The sequence below is a fragment of the Mytilus edulis genome, chromosome 6 (assembly GCF_963676685.1).
Source record: "Mytilus edulis chromosome 6, xbMytEdul2.2, whole genome shotgun sequence".
Taxonomy (NCBI): domain Eukaryota; kingdom Metazoa; phylum Mollusca; class Bivalvia; order Mytilida; family Mytilidae; genus Mytilus; species Mytilus edulis.
The window spans coordinates 3,445,451-3,463,070 of NC_092349.1; the positions used below are offsets into that span (position 1 = coordinate 3,445,451).

The window sequence follows — 17,620 nt, forward strand, 5'->3', positions numbered from 1 at the left end:
AATAACTCATTCATTGTTATATTTTTAACCGTCTCGATATGAAAGCTGTGATTATATATTTATATAGACCAACCATGTTAAACATGTTAAAGATTGTTTATTTGTGTGTATGAAAGTTTCTTTGGCTGATATATGATAGTTTTGTATTGAACTTACATTTTTATAAAACTGAAAAGAATAAAAATCTAAGATATAAAAAAAAGAAAAGAAAAAAAGAAACTTAAACTAATGTTATGTGTTCTCCATTCCACTGTAAATAGTTAATCGAGAAATAAAGATATATTTATATGTATACAGGTCGTTGTGACTAACAATTCATGTTTAACTTCATTAACCATATGATGTATTATTAATTGTGATTCATTTATAAACTATTGTTATATATATCGTCTATCGACATACTTATTTCTGAATGACCAGGGAAAAAAATGAGAAAAAAAGAGATAGGGTAAACAAGCTAAAAAATATAACAAAAATTCATCACCATATCAATATGTGAACTTAACTTTAAGATCTTATTCAAAACATTTAAAAACTAACTGACATTAGTTACATGTATTAAGAAATGTATACACAAGGTACAAAATTATCAATCACTTTATAAGCCTGATATAGTAAGTTGAGCTAATAAAATGCGAAATTCGTTTTATGAATGAAAATCTTAATATAACGAATGACCAATCAAAAGCTTCGTATCAAACTTCACCAATATCTTTAAAAATAATCAAAACCGTAAACAAAAATAGGCGGAATTTTATTATCAAATAATCGAGATAATTATCATTTGAATAAGGCACATTTTAGCAATAGGATTTGACAATGTTCGTATAATTTGGAGTATTTAAAAATAGATTCTGTGTATATTGTAGCTGCATCTGCCACACTAGCACTTATCTAACTGACAACGGTAAAATTTCAATGTTTATATTAATAGATATCTGATAAATGTGTGAAATCGATATGTACACTTATAAGCGGGAGTTTGCAATGCAGACTTAACAAACAGTTAAAGTCACTTTTTTGAAAATAGAAAGAATAGCAACGGTATTTCAAAGTCAAAAGTAAGTATACATTGTGTATTACTAGTAACGTTTTAACAGATCCATAAATAACTCAAAAATTGTATTAACTATGTATGATCTTATCCATTAATTAGAAACTCAGATTCGAAATGAAGTATTTCAGCCATTTTATAGGTAAAAGATGACAGAGAAATTTTTACTGCGTTTAATTGCATTACGTCTGTCTCATTTATTGACAGAGAAACTGATCATGTGATCAAACTAATTGGTTTAACTAGTAATTAGACAATGTCAACACAAATATTTCTCCATTTCTATTCATATATAAGCAGGAAGTATAAATTATGACTAAAGACATTAGATAGAAAATACACTCATTGACTAAGCTATACAAAATTGAAACAAATAAAAAAACGGTATAAATTTTGATTTTTGTTATATTGTATTTTTGTATTAGTCATTTGAATGCAGAAACGCCATAAACATGTGACCGTTGTGTGAAGTGGTGTATTTTAATATGTTCAAACTGATAAGTTGAGATTAGACATTTTCTATTTTCTATTTGATTTATTTTCTTTCCTGTTGATATTCTTGAACTTGTTTTTTTTTTGTCAATATTTTTCTCGTTGGTATTAATGCAGAGCAAAACAAAAATATCAAACTTGTCTAATTCACCCGCCCTATTCGTGTAATTTATCAACAAGATTGATGGTTTTTCATTAAAATTGATAAAAAAAAACAACAATGGATCAACCAAATCAAGTCCACTTTCCATTATTGCCTTAGTTTTAAAATTTAATTGTTTAATTTTGTAAATGCAATACTGCTCACCCATATTACTCGACATTTCTAGACAGTGCTCTCAAACATATTTTGAAACAGTTTATTTTTTTCTATGTATTGCATCTGAACATATTGTGTTGGTTTATGTTTATAATTTTACTATAGCTATGTTGTAATTCTTTCTGTCAAAATTGACGTTTAATATTATTATATGTTCTGTTAGACATTAATGGTGTCTATATGCTGTGAAATTTTTCATTTTTGGTTTTTAGTGTTTTATCTCGACTTTAACTGAAGCAACACTTATTAGGCCTAAAAACCCAATTGAAAACAAATAGTACTCGGTCTATTCGTGTGGTTTTTCTATGTTTACCTTCATCATGTTCAAAGGAGATGCTCAAACCTACACATTTGCATTCAGTGAATGTACAAATATCTATACAAAATAGAAATATTACAATCTTTATAACTAAAAGAGATATAAAAAGAATAGCCTCTATAAAGTATCAAATTAGCTAAAAAAAATATAATTTGATCTTTTTATTAAAATAAATAACGTATGACTGATCATGTCTGTTGTTACGAAATAAGCTTCCATACGAAATGAATCTTGTTTTTCTTACAAACTTACAAAAAGTTATACTTACTTGTTAACGTAAAGTTTAACCCTTCTCCCCCTCAAATTAAAAAAGAAGGGACAAAATTAAAAATGTAAAAGCGTTGGTAGTGTATGTAAGTCTGAGCCATATTTAGAACAATTTCAAAAATTTTAGGTTTTTAATCTGCTTCAATTTCGTATTTGATTTGCCATTGAACTGCTTTGAGTATTACCTATATGTTATCAACTGATCGGGCAGAGCTTACGTTTAAATTTGCAAAAGGACAGTCTATTCGAATATGTGTGTGATAAGGATGATTGCCATTATAATAATTACTGATTTCTAATCATCTATCAATGTCACAAAAACTGTATAGAATAACAACATATGCAGCTTTTGCAACTGCTGTCGGTTTTTTTACAAATTCCCAAATGTGAAAATTTTTACGTGTTTTTAAACTCCACTTTACAAAAAAAATCAACGGCTGTGTTTAATCATTTTTTTTGGCAATTAACATTTAACATATAGTGTTTACATATTTTAACCTGATCAATAACCATAGCTTGATACTTAATGAGTGTATCCCCAAAAAAGTCTATAATGAGCGAACGGGTTAAACTCCGCCCAGTCAAGTGAAATAAATTCAGTAATACCACTGATAAATGTGGTGTACACGCTCGCCAGAAGTATCACTTTAAAAAGCCTGATATATTTGATGAGTATGTATAGCCTTCCATAACACTGATGACTGGTATAATTTATGTTATAAGAGTCGTTCTGTATATGTCATGTACAAGTTGCAATTTTGTACATGTTTTAACATGAAAAAAAAATGTAATGTTATAATTTGTACAATGCAAAAGTTATAATGTGTACAAAAGTACCTCGTACATGTTACAACATGTACGCAATATTGTTTAAAAATGGTGTTAACCTGTACAAAATTTGAAAATAAATTTAAATAAAGCAGAATAAACTTGTACGTTTGAAATCTATTGAATACTAAAGAACAATAATAAACAGCATAAAAAAAATGCATTATTTACAACACGGGTCCCTATCAATGGACGAAATGGGAATGATAACGTTGTCACCTTGGGAGAGAACAGTTAATCTAGTTTTTGTGTTTTTAGTCTATGAATCAGCTTGTACCTGTTGGCCAGAAAGGGCCCTCTGTCGTACACGTTTGATGACAATATTTGATATTTCAGACAAACCCTAACTAGTATTGACATGAGGAATATCACCACCAGAAAGCACCGTCTTACGGGGAAGTATACCAGTAGATGTCATGTTGATAATGCTTCATCAGTCATGTTAAAATCACTTAATTCAATTACTATTGTTTCTGTTTCTAACTCAATTGGTTATTCATTGTTGTCTGCTTAATCATGACCATTTAATTCCCTATCAGTTTCAATGTTTATATCAATAATAATATCAGTCTCTGACATTGTTTTGTCAGTTTCAATTTTGAAACTGTATTATGTTCTATTTTAGAAAAACGGTATCCACTATCAGTATTGTCAATGGATAAAGAACTCTTTTCAAAGATTGCTTTTTAGTCTTCTTTGTTTGAATACCTGCTTACCTGTTCGTCTGCTACAAAAAGGAGGAACATTCACAATTAAACGTCAATTATTATAAAAGATAAAAGCGTAAACAAATTATAGTATATCAGGTAGTCCATCCTAGTCGGGGGAAATAAAATTGAAATAAACTAAATTCTAAACAGTTGATATGAATACAATGACGTTGCATTTTAATACGATTTAAATGAAAAAACCACCTCAGTTTCCTTTTTGCTTTTTTCCTTCATACAATGACATCTTATTTTGTGACTACATTTAAAACAAATGACAAAAAAAAACAGAACAAATGATATCGTTAATGTTATCATACTCATTTTTCTGAAAATAGTATATGTATCTACATTTTGCAGTTGATTATGGTTGCCTGGATGCATTTCCGTTTTCGCTTCACTGCGTTATGAACTGTCTTTGCACATACAAGTAAAGATGATAAAAATGCATCAACCTCCATTCTTCATGCATTTGCTCTTCAAGTTCAGAAAATGCACATATAATCAGCATTTCAAAATATAAGGACTAAATTCTCAAATAACACCTTTTTGGGGGAATATTTTATTTCTCTCTGTGTAATTTTGTTGTTTAAGGAAATCTTTTTACGCCTAAACGTCTCCTATATCCTAGTTCATTCTTTTTTCTCAGTATGATTCTGAAATTAAAAATTTTATATTGATTTGTCCGTGTATAATCTAAGTGTCCATCAATATGCCACCAGTTGATTATGTTCCCTTTGACTGCAGTGAAGATAAGGTTCTAGTGTGAATAATAGAAACCATACATGTTTATGAGGACAATGGTTCGTTTCTCGTTTAAGCTGAACATATTTACATTAGTAAATATAATGTACCTTTACTGAATTTACATTTTGAAAAAACACAAGATGTTCTCGCTTTTGCAATTCCCCTTATGTTATATAGTTGTTTGAAATATTAAACTTATAGAAAGAGAAGCAAAGATACCATAGGGACATTCAAACTCATATGTCGAAACAAAAAACAGACAACGCCATGGCTAAAAAAGAAAACGACCAAAAGACAAGCAATGGTACATAAAACACAACATAGAAAACTAAAGACTGAGCAAAACGAACCCAACCAAAAATCTGGAGGTGATCTCAGTTGATGAGGGTGAGCAGATCCTGCTCCACATGTTGCACCCGTCTTGTTGCGTATGTTAATATATACCCAGTAATAAGTAAGTAACGTTTGGGAAAAGGGTACGGGATTGTTGTTACGACATTAGGAAAATATCCATTATCATCTGTGAAACGGATATTCAATAAAAGTCAACCAGCTCGTGATGGCGTCCGTACAACTTACGAAGAGATGACTTCAACTTCAACACTTGGAGCTCTTGGTTTAATAGCTGCCGTGTAAGCAACAACCCTTTATCAAGGAAATCATGAAAGGAATTACGAGCCCTAGAATATGGTATCAACTGGGAGATATATGCTCCGTATGCAGGCGCTGCTGGAATATTGCTACATAGTAATGGAAAGTTCACATTTAGGAAGCTGAAATCATCTCTTTTGTCGTAAAGATGAACATGGTTGGTAAATGATCTTTTCGCACCTTATTGTCAGAAAAGGTTTTATTCCCCGATTTTCGAGCTTTAGTTGTCTTCAACTTCCCATTTGATTTGGCCTCATTGATCGGTTAATTAGTTGAACATCGATAAATAGTGTTGCCTTAACTTTTACCTTCCCCCAGTGGGTGCCTCATATCATTAAATATAAACAATTATAACATTAGCAAATACTCTTTTCTTTATCCCCTTAGCTATTTTCTTGACAAATAATTAAAGTAATTATCATTATTTCAACACATCAGTTAATTACTGTTCAATTATTGCTATAGTATTAATTTAAAGAAAAAACACTGTTGCAGACATACAAGCCTCATAAACTCACAAATTCAGTAGTAGTAGTGTTATCTATCGAAGATTTGAAAGATCTCACCCTTACTTTGATTAATTAAAGCAAAGAAATAAAAACAATCATTTGTATCTTATTTTACAGACAAAGTCATAAGGCGATGGATTTTGATAACATAGAACTAAAGGAAAGGGAGAATTATGCAAGAAGTTCGCTGCTGATTGTTCAATACACAAAAGATGGTCTTGCAGACCTAATAGAGCTTAACTTAAAATTGACAGGATTTTCCTCGTTTCAAAACTTTGTTAATCACTACCAGCATGAGTTGTATCATCTCTGCTACCATCAGGTCAAGTGTTGTCAATGTTCAAGAAATTATAAGCTTCCACAGGAACAGCTTATACATCCCAAACAACTAGAAGTGTTATTTGACAAATCCGGGCCAAAAAAGGCTAAACATAATGCTTTTCGGATAGGAGATTTTTGTTGTTGCTTAGCTAGACAAAAATTATCAACATCCGCACTGGATGTTACACTCGCACGTTGCCTGTTGTTTTACTTTTGTAAAGAAGTGTTCTGGTATAGTTCTTTAAAATTACAAAAAACAACATTAGAAGAGTTTCTTAATCAAAACAAGCATACACTTTATCATTTGTACGATACTTCAAGAAGATGTTGTCAATGTCCGCCTTTGTATAAGTTTCCTACTGAAACTGAATTAATAGACGATTCTAACTGGACAGAGCTTTTTAGTAAGAGAAGAATGCCATGTATTCGTCATAAAAAACGTCCTATTGGTAAAAGAAACATTTGCTCCGTGTCGGCAACACCTGGAATTTTAGTGAGTCATTTGGATCCTACAATTTCAAAAATATTGCTAGAGCATTGCTGTGCCCTTTGGAAAACAATAGAAAAACTTATATTGATCCGTGGTACAATTTTTGCTGATGTCGATGAAGCTACGATACATGAAAATGCATATCTGGAATACAAAGCTTCTCTGGAGTATGGAATTGCAGTTATGGCACGTGTGTGTAATAAAGAACACGAGGTGACAGAGAAATTAAAAAGAGCAGAAAAACGAAAAATTGACGAAATAAGCATTATTAACACCATAAGAAGGCAAATATCTTGCACAGGAGCAAGCAGAATAATTGAGGTAATTTAAAAATATCAGCGATTGTTAAGTGTCTTTCTTGCTTCCAGTACGTTTCATATAGAACATTTACAAACAAACAAAAAATAATAATTACTGGCCTTTGTAGGTGCGCAGTTTGGAATACGTTTGCAGCCGTAACCCTGGTCTTCCGTTTTTGCTCGCAATTGCAAAGCTAGTTGTTTAACCACTTTTTTTTGTCCAGCAGATTTTTGGAATTGATTGAACCAATATTAATGGAACTATGTAAAATTATGAAAAATATCATGTGCATATGTGCATTCAAGGTTGGTATTGCCACAGTCCAGTCAAACTAAGGTTTTAATTCCAACAGAAAATGTTTTAATTCTAATCTTTAGCATTAAACCCCCAATCTATATACACAGAAAAAAGTCCCAAAAATCTAACTTGAGGAAAACTCAAATTTCACATTTTAATTTCTTATGGAAATTAACATTGGAAAGGGAGATAACTCTGCAAAAATTATTGTTTTTTGTCAGTTTTTGGTTGATTTTCTTAAATGTCATGTAAAATATGATACTTTGATAGAATTATAAGTTCGTATTTGACTATATTATATAATAATGGTTGTCGTTGTCATGAAATCAAAAAGCATGTGAAAAATCGAAAAGTTTTCCAATTTGATCAGAGCTATGTGGATATGTTAACAAGAATCTTCAGATATGGCATTGAACTTTGGAATTTTCTAAAGCCACCGTTTCCATCGACACAATACAAATGTAAAAAAAAATGAAAAATATCAAAACTTCTTGAAAATATGCAGTCCGATGTGTTGTAAAGTCGTCATGTGCATTAACTGTTAAAAAAATTCAAAATAGCTACAGTTAAGTGCAATTTGGATAGGCTGTCACCCACTATTTCTTGCAATGGCAAATTTAGTTATTGATATTCGTCCCTCTTCTCCGTCTTCCTCAGCCACTTCAAAGTTGTTTTTTCGCATCCGTTCTCAACCACTAGAACTTTCTTAGGTTCCGAAGTATGTTAGAATTACTAGTGGGGTCGATCAGGGTTTTGTTTGTGTATTGTGATCTATGAAGAAGTACTTGTTAGGGGCAAAAGAAGGGAGGGGTCTACTATCGATTTGGATTTTTATTTTTTCATTTTCAAATGATTTTCACTTGGAAACATTCAGTATTGATAGACACATGGAGACAAAAGAGGTCATTCCATATATGTTTTTTTATATGATCTATATCCCCATCCCGAAAACATATATTTTCTGGTTTGACATGACCACATAAAATAAATAAAACATAAAAGAAGTCCCCAATTGTCAAGATGATATGATTGAAAATAGGGGTGTCCTTAGGGGTTTACACTTATGAATACTTTGTTTTGTAGACATCGTACCAGAATACTCATCATATTGTTACAATCGTTTTGTTTTTATCAAAGCAATACAGTTTAACTTATGCTTTATTTCATTCAGCAATCGTCCCTAAGCAAACACACTAATTTCAAAAGACAAAAGTTGATATTACGTAGAAGATCCACTGTGGAGGCGTCAGAACAGACAACCAGTCAAGAACAGACAGCCAGTAAAGAACATACAGAAGGTTTCATTCATATATTTTTATTAGATTATACATGTCTATTATTTCAAGATGTATATCATAATTCTCTTTTTCAACATATCCAATCAGATAGGAATATACTTGTATTTCTGTTGAAAGTCATGGTTATTTGTATTGCGTTAATAGTTATCAAAGGTACCAGGATTATAATTTAGTACGCCAGACGCGCGTTTCTTCTAGATAAGACTCATCAATGACGCTCATATCAAAATATTTATAAAGCCAAACAAGTACAAAGTTGAAGAGCATTTAGGATCCAAAATTCCAAAAAGTTGTGCCAAATACATCTAAGGTAATCTATGCCTGGGATAAGAAAATCCTTAGTTTTTCGAAAAATTCAAAGTTTTGTAAACAGGAAATTTATAAAAATGACCACATTATTGATATTCATGTCAACACCGAAGTGTTGACTACTGGGCTGGTGATACCCTCGGGGACGAAACGTCCACCAGCAGTGGCATCGACCCAGTGGTGTAAATAGTTATCAAAGGTACCAGGATTATAATTTAGTAAGAGTTCAGATATTTGTATTTGACACTCACTTGACTTTCAATTTTAAATTTTCTGTTTCAATGGTTCCAGATAGAGATAGATCCTGGAAAGTGTAAAAAAAACCAAATATGAATAAATAAGATAAGATCTTTTAACGATTATGATTAGCATTTTTTTCCGGCTTCAGAAGATGTAAAAATAAACAAACATCTGAATTAGATTTGATACTACCCACTCAGTTACTACATTTAACTTACCTATAGATGGGTACATATGCTTATGCCAATCAAGGACAATCAATACAACACAAACTAGTTGTTACCTGAGAGGGAGCATCTAAAAGTTATATCCCTACTTAGTTTATTTTTACACCTTCAGCAGGAAAAATGCCCAACATAATCCAAAAAAGATTTTATCTTTCTGATATGCAAAATAATACTTTTATATATCTAGTGGGTGTCAGGCCTTAAAAAGTTTAAACTGCACCGGTAAATCTGTACAGAGAGTAGGTTTTGAAAATACAACCATACTTGTTCATTTGTTATGATGAACCTTCAACGTACAAAATTAACGCATGCATTTAATTTTATCCAGTTAAAGTTCTTTGATACTAAAATAAGGCACCCAATTTACTACCTACAAAAGCAAAATCTTTCCATTGGCACATAGCAATATTATTTTAAGAAATATTTAAAAGAGTCATACCAGAAAATGATTCGAAAAGCTAACTTCTTTATAAGAAGATATTTCTACCTTAGAATAGATAGTTCGTGTTATAGTTCAGGTGCATTACGCCATTCAGACTTTTACTATAACGTTTATGTTTAATACAAAAGCATTTTTCTTAAGATGCGTTTTTGCTCATTTAATCTGTTAATTGACAAGATTTATGAGAATTATGATTTAGTCTGTTACATTAGGACATTCTGCTTAAATTTGTCTACGCTAGAACCAGTGCAAATTGCCTCTTCTCCCCCTCCCTTCCCCAATGAATAAAAATAATCAGTCCCTTAGGACATAGTAATGTGTTTACTTAACAGATATACTGGTAAGTTTAAACAAGTTTGTATATTCCGTATAACTTTTACACCTGGTTTTATGTGTTAAATTTAAATCAGCAGATTATTTGTCAAACTATTTATCATATTCAGAATAAAAGGCGAAACGTACTTTCTCGATTTAATGATAAATATACCTATCGGTTTTTTTTTCAATGCGATGTTAGTTATAAGAAGCAATTAACTGTTTGCAACTTGACCATTATTTGTTCAAGTACTGTATATTAGTTTTCTGCTAACAACCACGTTTTTACCTCTCTATGTTGGATTTCAAATACTAAAACATGTTTTCATTTTACTTTGTGGAACAGATATTATTTACCAGCGACGAAGTAAATCAGCCAAAAGATCACAGATTAAGTCATCTGCAGATGACACGGGAGTCATGAAAGATCCAAATGAGACTGGATTCAATATAAGAGGTTAAATATGACATCTGATTTTTAAATCATTTTTTTTAATTCTTATGATGAAAGCAAAAATATATCTTATATATTGGTTAAAACCTTACTTTATGGGTTCAGTTCAATAAATACAAGTTGTTTGAAAGTAAAAATATCAAATAAAAATTAAAATACTTTCATAAAATTGTGATTAACAGAAAAGAGTAATTTTCGGAATCCAGGCCCCAAATCACTGCACGAACGTGACACAACTAACGAAAAGGAACTGTGTTTTAAAAAGACTTTTTCAGGAAACCTGTATTGAATTCTTTACAGAACAGTGTTTAATAGTTCAAGTCTATTTCTTTAACTTTAGAACTTTCGATAGAAGTACAGAAATGTTGGGTTTTTTTTTTCATATGTATTTATATTGATGCATTTTGTTTATCAATTGCTTTGAAATTTACTTCTTTCGCATTTATACTGTATTGAGTATATTGTATAATTTATTTGTAACTATAATTCATTTCAGAGAAGAGATTGAAACTAACTGGTGGAAAGAAAACCTCTCGTATATGTAATTATCTCAATTTTTTAAATTGTTTTTAAAGTTTTTTGCCAGTTTTAAGCTGAGTACGCTTAATTTCGACATTCAAGCAAATATACATTGGTAATTAAAAAAAAAGTGTTACATGAAATATTTTTTCTATTCTAGCTACATGTATTTATTCATTTATTTTCTTTATCTAGGTGAAGAATTTCATGCAGCTGGATGAACAGTGGTGTGAGACTGCTGTCTGTAAATTCATTTTAAAGACAATAAAACATGAGATAAATATACTTTTTTCTTTAAACAAGATAGTGGTTTAATGTAAAATTTGAGGAAAATTTCGTACGCTTTCATCATAAAATTGAGAAAGGAAATGGGGAATGTGTCAAAACGACAACATGTTCATATTAGAGTTGTTTATATTTCAGCTTATAATAAAGGTACGAGCAACTCAGAAACTAAATTGACAACTATTAATGATGACATTGAAATACAAGGATATCAAGGAGTCAAGGATGAAGGTAGAACACATTTTAAGGTGGTACCTAACACTACAGGGAGATAACTCTGTAAAATCAGCAAAACGTTTTAATTACGTTGTGTTGTTAAGGGAATATTAAGCTTTTCAATGATCAAAATAAGTGTTTGTCAAACTGCTATATAACCAGTGTATTTTTTCTGATAAAACGGTTGGTTCAAATTTTTTGAAATTTTTATATTTCTGTAAAAGGGTCAAAGTAAATACTTTGTCAAAATTTTAACAAAATTAAACGAGCCAAATTTATTCTAGTTAAAGTGTTGGGTAGCACCTTAAACCAGTTTGCTTAGTGTTGAGATTCGCATATTGGTCAATGTCTTGCTTCTTATAAGACGTTTAACGAATAAATAAATAAAACATTTGTCATCTTAAAGACATAGTTTTACTCAGTTTTAAATCGTCTTTTACACTACCTTTAACTATTTCCTAGAACATCAAAACGGAAGATGCTACAAAATTTAAATAATATAGATTGAAAGGAAATATGATATGATTGTCGCGTTTTAATAATCCACCAGAGATCAAATGTTGATGGTTTACATTATGTTGTTTATTTATTTGAACATTAAAATTGCTTTTTTCATACATTCAATTCACTGCGAATTAGTATTTTCTTTTTTTAAGGACTTTACCAACTAAATATAGTATGCGATAATACTGTCGTGGACTGCATTGTCGACTCACGGATAAACAAAGAATGTAAAATATCAGTGAAAGAATTTAATGGTAAGATGTTAGCATATTCTAAAATTTATATATAATACAAATCTTGTCTGATTGATATAAGCTGGTGGTTTTGGCTAGCCATTAAACTATAAAAGTCAGGAATGTGGCAAATAGTTTGTTTCTATGTATGTTGTCGTTTGTCTTTGTAACTCGTCAGTGATCTTGTTGTTACTTTGTTTTCATCGATTTATGACTTTTGAACGGCGGTATACTACTGGTGCATTTATTTAGATAACCGCTTAAAAATACTGTCGTAATAATTATGGTTTAAAAGGAGGCAACACTATTTTTGTCGATGTCTGAAATCCATTTTTATTTGACAAAGCAAGATAACTACTACGAAAATTGCTTGAAATTAAAACGGAGAAAGACTATGTTTGGCTTTGAGCGTTCCTGATGAAGGTAAATCCAGAAAAGCTCTTCGGACGCAATAAATTATTAAACGTCTTGTTTTCCATTTTTTTTTTTAGTGCGGCGACATGTGATGTATATCATCGTATAATACAAACCAAGTCCTATTGATATATCACAATCAAATATAGTAATATTTTAGATCTTTGCAGCTTATGCTTTCAATAATTGGACATGTATCACGTTTCTACATGCTAATTATTAATCCATGTTTAAAATCTTGTAGGGCTACTTTTACATATGTTCTAAATTAGAGTGAGTGAACTGGTAATCTGACACCTTTGAAACAAGGGTTCTTAATGGTAAAATTGTAATTATGATCGTAAAGTTTTGTCTGGAACTAATCAGAATGAACAAATATACATGTTTACCACATTTTTAACAAAACTACATTGCTAAGGTTAGAAAAGCTTGTTGGGCTAATAAACAACATATAATTCTTATTTACTGCAAGTTTTCAGCTTTGAAACCAAATTAATGATAACCTCTATCGCATTTATCATTGTCTCAGATATCATCTTAAGTGGCCTTTTAATTATTTTTTTATTCGATCGATCGTCACCGGTATCTTTTAAAGACGAAACGCATGTCTTGCGTACACAATTATAAGCCTGGTATCTTTAATGAGTTAGTTGACTACAATTTATTTTCAGGGTGCAAAGAGGACACGAATCATTGGAAAGAAACAAGGACAATTGTTTTCCTGAAAGCCAATGAAACATTTCTTAGCTACGTAAAAAAAAAGAAATCCTTGTTATGTCAATACTTACTCAACCACATTCCAAGTTTCGCCATTGATAATCGTATCCTAGTAAATGGACTATATTCATCGATTAGAAATAATGATGTAGAAACAGCTAGGTTTGTCGGCTGGCAAATTTGTAGAAGTTTTCTTGAATGGGCTAATTTACACGTGTATGATATTTGGTTAGCTTCTTTATGCAAGTGCTCTAGACGAAAAACGAAACTATCTTCTTGGTTTTGTTCCATGAATGTCACTATCATTATCTTGGTACCTAAACCGAATAGGGAAATTGTAAACAACTTTTCTGGAATACCAGTTAAACAGATTGCATATCATGGTGAAATATTCAAAGAAGCGAGTGCTATTTCTGAGAAAAGAACTAACTTGTTAGGAAGAGATCTTAATATTCAGTGTCACATTCCAGGTCCATTGGCAGAAAAGCTTTTCAACAACCATAGTCGACTAACTCTTATTTGTCCATCTGAAATAAAATCAATTCATTTTCAAGATAAGCCACAATTTCTTCCATGTTCCTGTATTCAACTGTATTGCTATGTAAAAGGTGCTATTCCAATTGGCGAAAAGCATTTCCCTAGTGATTTACAGGGAATACCAACCGATGTCATTGAAGGCTTTCCTAGGTTCTGTTCACAAACAATAAGAATAGGCGACTCAGTAACGAATTTAAAGGTCAGTGGTACAATAGGAGGTTTTTGTCTTTTTTTATGGAAGACAAGCGCTACTTACATGTGCTCATGCAATGCTGGACTGGAATACCCTGCTTTCGACTGGACATCAACACCATATGCAGCCGGAGAGTGTTCACTTCGAAACTGGCGATAGAATGTTAAATGAGACATTGCATTGTGGAAGGGTTGTAAATCATAGTTTTACTCATGACAACCCACGAGAAACAAGTACAGATGTAGCCGTTATAGAACTCGACAATGGGATTTGTGTTTCAGAACAAGACTATGTTAACACAAAAGGAAAAAGAAAAATTCATCATAGGGAACTGGGTAAAATTACAAATAATATTTGAATAAATTTAATGAGGAAATATGACCAGTATTATAACTATATTGCGATCGTCATCTATCAGCTCCCTTTTTTCTGATAGAATTCAATTTCAGGAGGTTTAATATTTTCTAAACTTCTATAAGGATGAAATGATATTTTTTGTGCCATGACAACTACAAAAATTTAAAACATTAAATTTCAATAAATATCGAGTGGAATCGCACTTGACTTTTGTTTACAAATTTTTTATTTTCATCTTTCTATGACTGATAATCAAATGTTCCGGATACTATTTGTTATGCCTTGAGTTACTCCATTTAAATGACAAAAACATATATGTTGAGCTTTTTAATACAGCGGTTTCACAAACCACGCCTCTTTTGCAGAGATATTTAATATTCATAAGATATTTTGTTTTGTTTACCTACTGGTTCCCAGATATGATATCTATATTTCATCTCGTAGAGACATAACTTGGGAATGTTACCAGTTAATATACACATGCATATCAGGGCAGATTGAAATCTGTTGAAAACCCAAAGCGAAAGGAGGGTAGTAAAGAATTGTAGTATATTAAAGTTTGAACTAATAGAAGTTCGTAGATAGTGCCCCTTTAAATGTTTAAATTCTCGTTCTATGGACACTTTTGGAAAGTATTTTTGCTGGAAATCATGCCACAACTTCTTATTTTTATATACTTTTGACTTTTTTGGTGTTGGCAAGTATTAGTCAATCTACATATATTATCAATAAATTGCACCTGACAGATTCGATCTGAAGATATGTTTCATTTTAAAGAAGTTTTGATATTGCTATTATACGCCAAAAAATGCGGTGTTATTATGGTTACTACACGTGGAGCATTACCAGGGTCATATGGACACATACAACATATATATAAATATATAAACGAGTCTAAATTGAAAACTACGTTCAAACCTATGATTGCGTTGGATAAAAACCGCAGTTTTATACATGTGCATGTAAAACAAATTTCGTTGTAGAAGGGTCTAAAAGCAGCACAAAAAAACATTTTCCAAAAGACCAAAAAAGTGAAAAAGTATATTTAAACAAAACGCATTTGACTAACAGGTCGAACAACTGATGTTCTTTAACTCTGCCTCTAACTCTGACTGCCATTGGCGATTATCAAATAAAATGGATCACAAGATGTAACAAAATGGATCTTAATATAAATTTAATACTAAACAGAAAAATTTTTTACTTATGGCCACGATGTTATGCCACAAACATACGGTGTCAATATTTTTTTAGTACACCAGATCCGGATATATATATATTGAAAATAAAGGATGTGCATAAATATTTTTTAACAACCACTTTTATAAATTATTATTAATCTAGTGGATATTTTTCTCATTGGCAATTTTACTACATTTCCCCTTTTTATATTTAAAAGCATGCATGGTTGATAAATTCGATTTAAAGTTATAATTGTGATGGTCAATCAAAATATAACAATTGTTTTATAGTAACATTAATGGTACCAATGTTACTAAACTAGGGGCGCATTCTACATGTTCTAATTCATGTCTCATCGGTGATGCTCGAGGCCAAACTATTTGAAATTCCAAAACTTGTTCAAAATCCAAAAGCTGATAAAACCACACCAAAAGTTTAAATGACAAATAAAGTATGGTCAAAACCGGACAAGGAATCACAGCTTTGCATACGGAGATGTATCTTAAAGTAACTTAATATGTTATATATTTATTTTAACAGGATTGCAATCTCGTAATTTGCATGATGGTTACATAAAGACATTTCAAGGTTTACCTGGAAGGAACGTTGAGGTTGTGTGCGCAGGTGCCGTTTCAGATTTTAATAGTTATAGTAACACTGCGACAGTAATTAAAGTACCTGAATGGTTAATTGGACGAGAAAAATTACAGTCTGCCTCGCACAATCTTGTCAAATGCATTACTGGGAATCTTTCAACTCAAGTTGATATACCCGTTCACATGCAAGTGCATGCTATTGTCTCCGCGGCACGTGAAGAAGAAGTAAAGTCACAAAGAACATTACGATTTTATAATCAACTAGCAGTGAGCAACATACCATTTCAACAAGGCGATTCAGGTGCTTGTGTTTATATAACAGACGGATACATTGAATCGGGTTGTCTTGGAATGGCAATAGCCGATTATCCTGGTGGTGGATGCATAGTGACTCCTATGGCTACTTTGCTAGACAAGTTAGGCTTAATTTAAATCAATTGAGTGAGCATTTAATACAAGTAGTTATAATAACCATTAACTGCAGAACAATAGATAGGTTTAAATTTGTGGTTAACTTGAATTAATTTTGTTCTTTATGAACTAGCTAAATATGTTATTTGCAGCAATTTAGATTTAAGAAACAAGATATTCATAGTGAACAGTTTAAAGTTAGCACATACATAAAGCATCATGTTTATTCTGTTAAATGCGTCAAATTAACATTACGAATTTTTGTTTCTTTCGATTACTTTTGACAAAAAAGTTTAAATAAAACCAGATGAGTTTCTCGGCTACTTACAACATTAACAAGTTAATTGAAAGACCATCACTCAATGTAATTCATTTAGTTGTATGTGAACTATGAAGATTAAAAAAACAATGCTTTTATTGACAGCTATGTTGTAACATTTTAATGCACGTTCACTTGATTATCACATGACTTTTATGGACTGCTTCATTTATTCTCTGCTAGTGAAAGAGATAACATTTATCGCTTCGAATGCACGTTTATTTGTTGTTTATTTTTGTTATTTAAGAGATCATGTAGATATTATCAACTCATTAATCCATACATTCTTAAAGATGTTTTGAAAGAGTATTGTGTGACTTTTTGATAATGACGTTTGTTTTTGTATAAAGAGTGCAATTTACCTTATTTCATCTGATTTAAATGAATTTTGTAGGGTTAATTTATGATTTCTCATTTTTATTATGTATTGTAGATACATTTATGTTATTGGGACTTTATTAGAATCTTATGCAGTATCATTATACTTTTCCAACAGGTTTCCGATATACTTTCGAGCATTTTATCTGAGGCATGCAAACTATTTAATGAAA

General features: G+C 31.2%; 2 protein-coding genes across 2 annotated transcripts; both read left to right on the forward strand.

Annotated features, from left to right (window-relative positions):
- Positions 1-877: 877 nt before the first annotated feature.
- Positions 878-14,521, forward strand: LOC139526958 (uncharacterized). Its single transcript, XM_071322140.1, has 8 exons — positions 878-1,061; positions 6,011-7,025; positions 8,473-8,599; positions 10,479-10,589; positions 11,083-11,127; positions 11,529-11,621; positions 12,263-12,364; positions 13,429-14,521. The coding sequence occupies exons 2-8, from the start codon at positions 6,027-6,029 to the stop codon at positions 14,361-14,363; spliced, it is 2,412 nt and encodes an 803-aa protein (XP_071178241.1). The 5' UTR covers positions 878-1,061; positions 6,011-6,026; the 3' UTR covers positions 14,364-14,521.
- LOC139526959 (uncharacterized) lies at positions 14,361-16,911 on the forward strand. Its single transcript, XM_071322141.1, has 2 exons — positions 14,361-14,539; positions 16,284-16,911. The coding sequence occupies exons 1-2, from the start codon at positions 14,365-14,367 to the stop codon at positions 16,769-16,771; spliced, it is 663 nt and encodes a 220-aa protein (XP_071178242.1). The 5' UTR covers positions 14,361-14,364; the 3' UTR covers positions 16,772-16,911.
- The last annotated feature ends 709 nt before the right edge of the window (positions 16,912-17,620 follow it).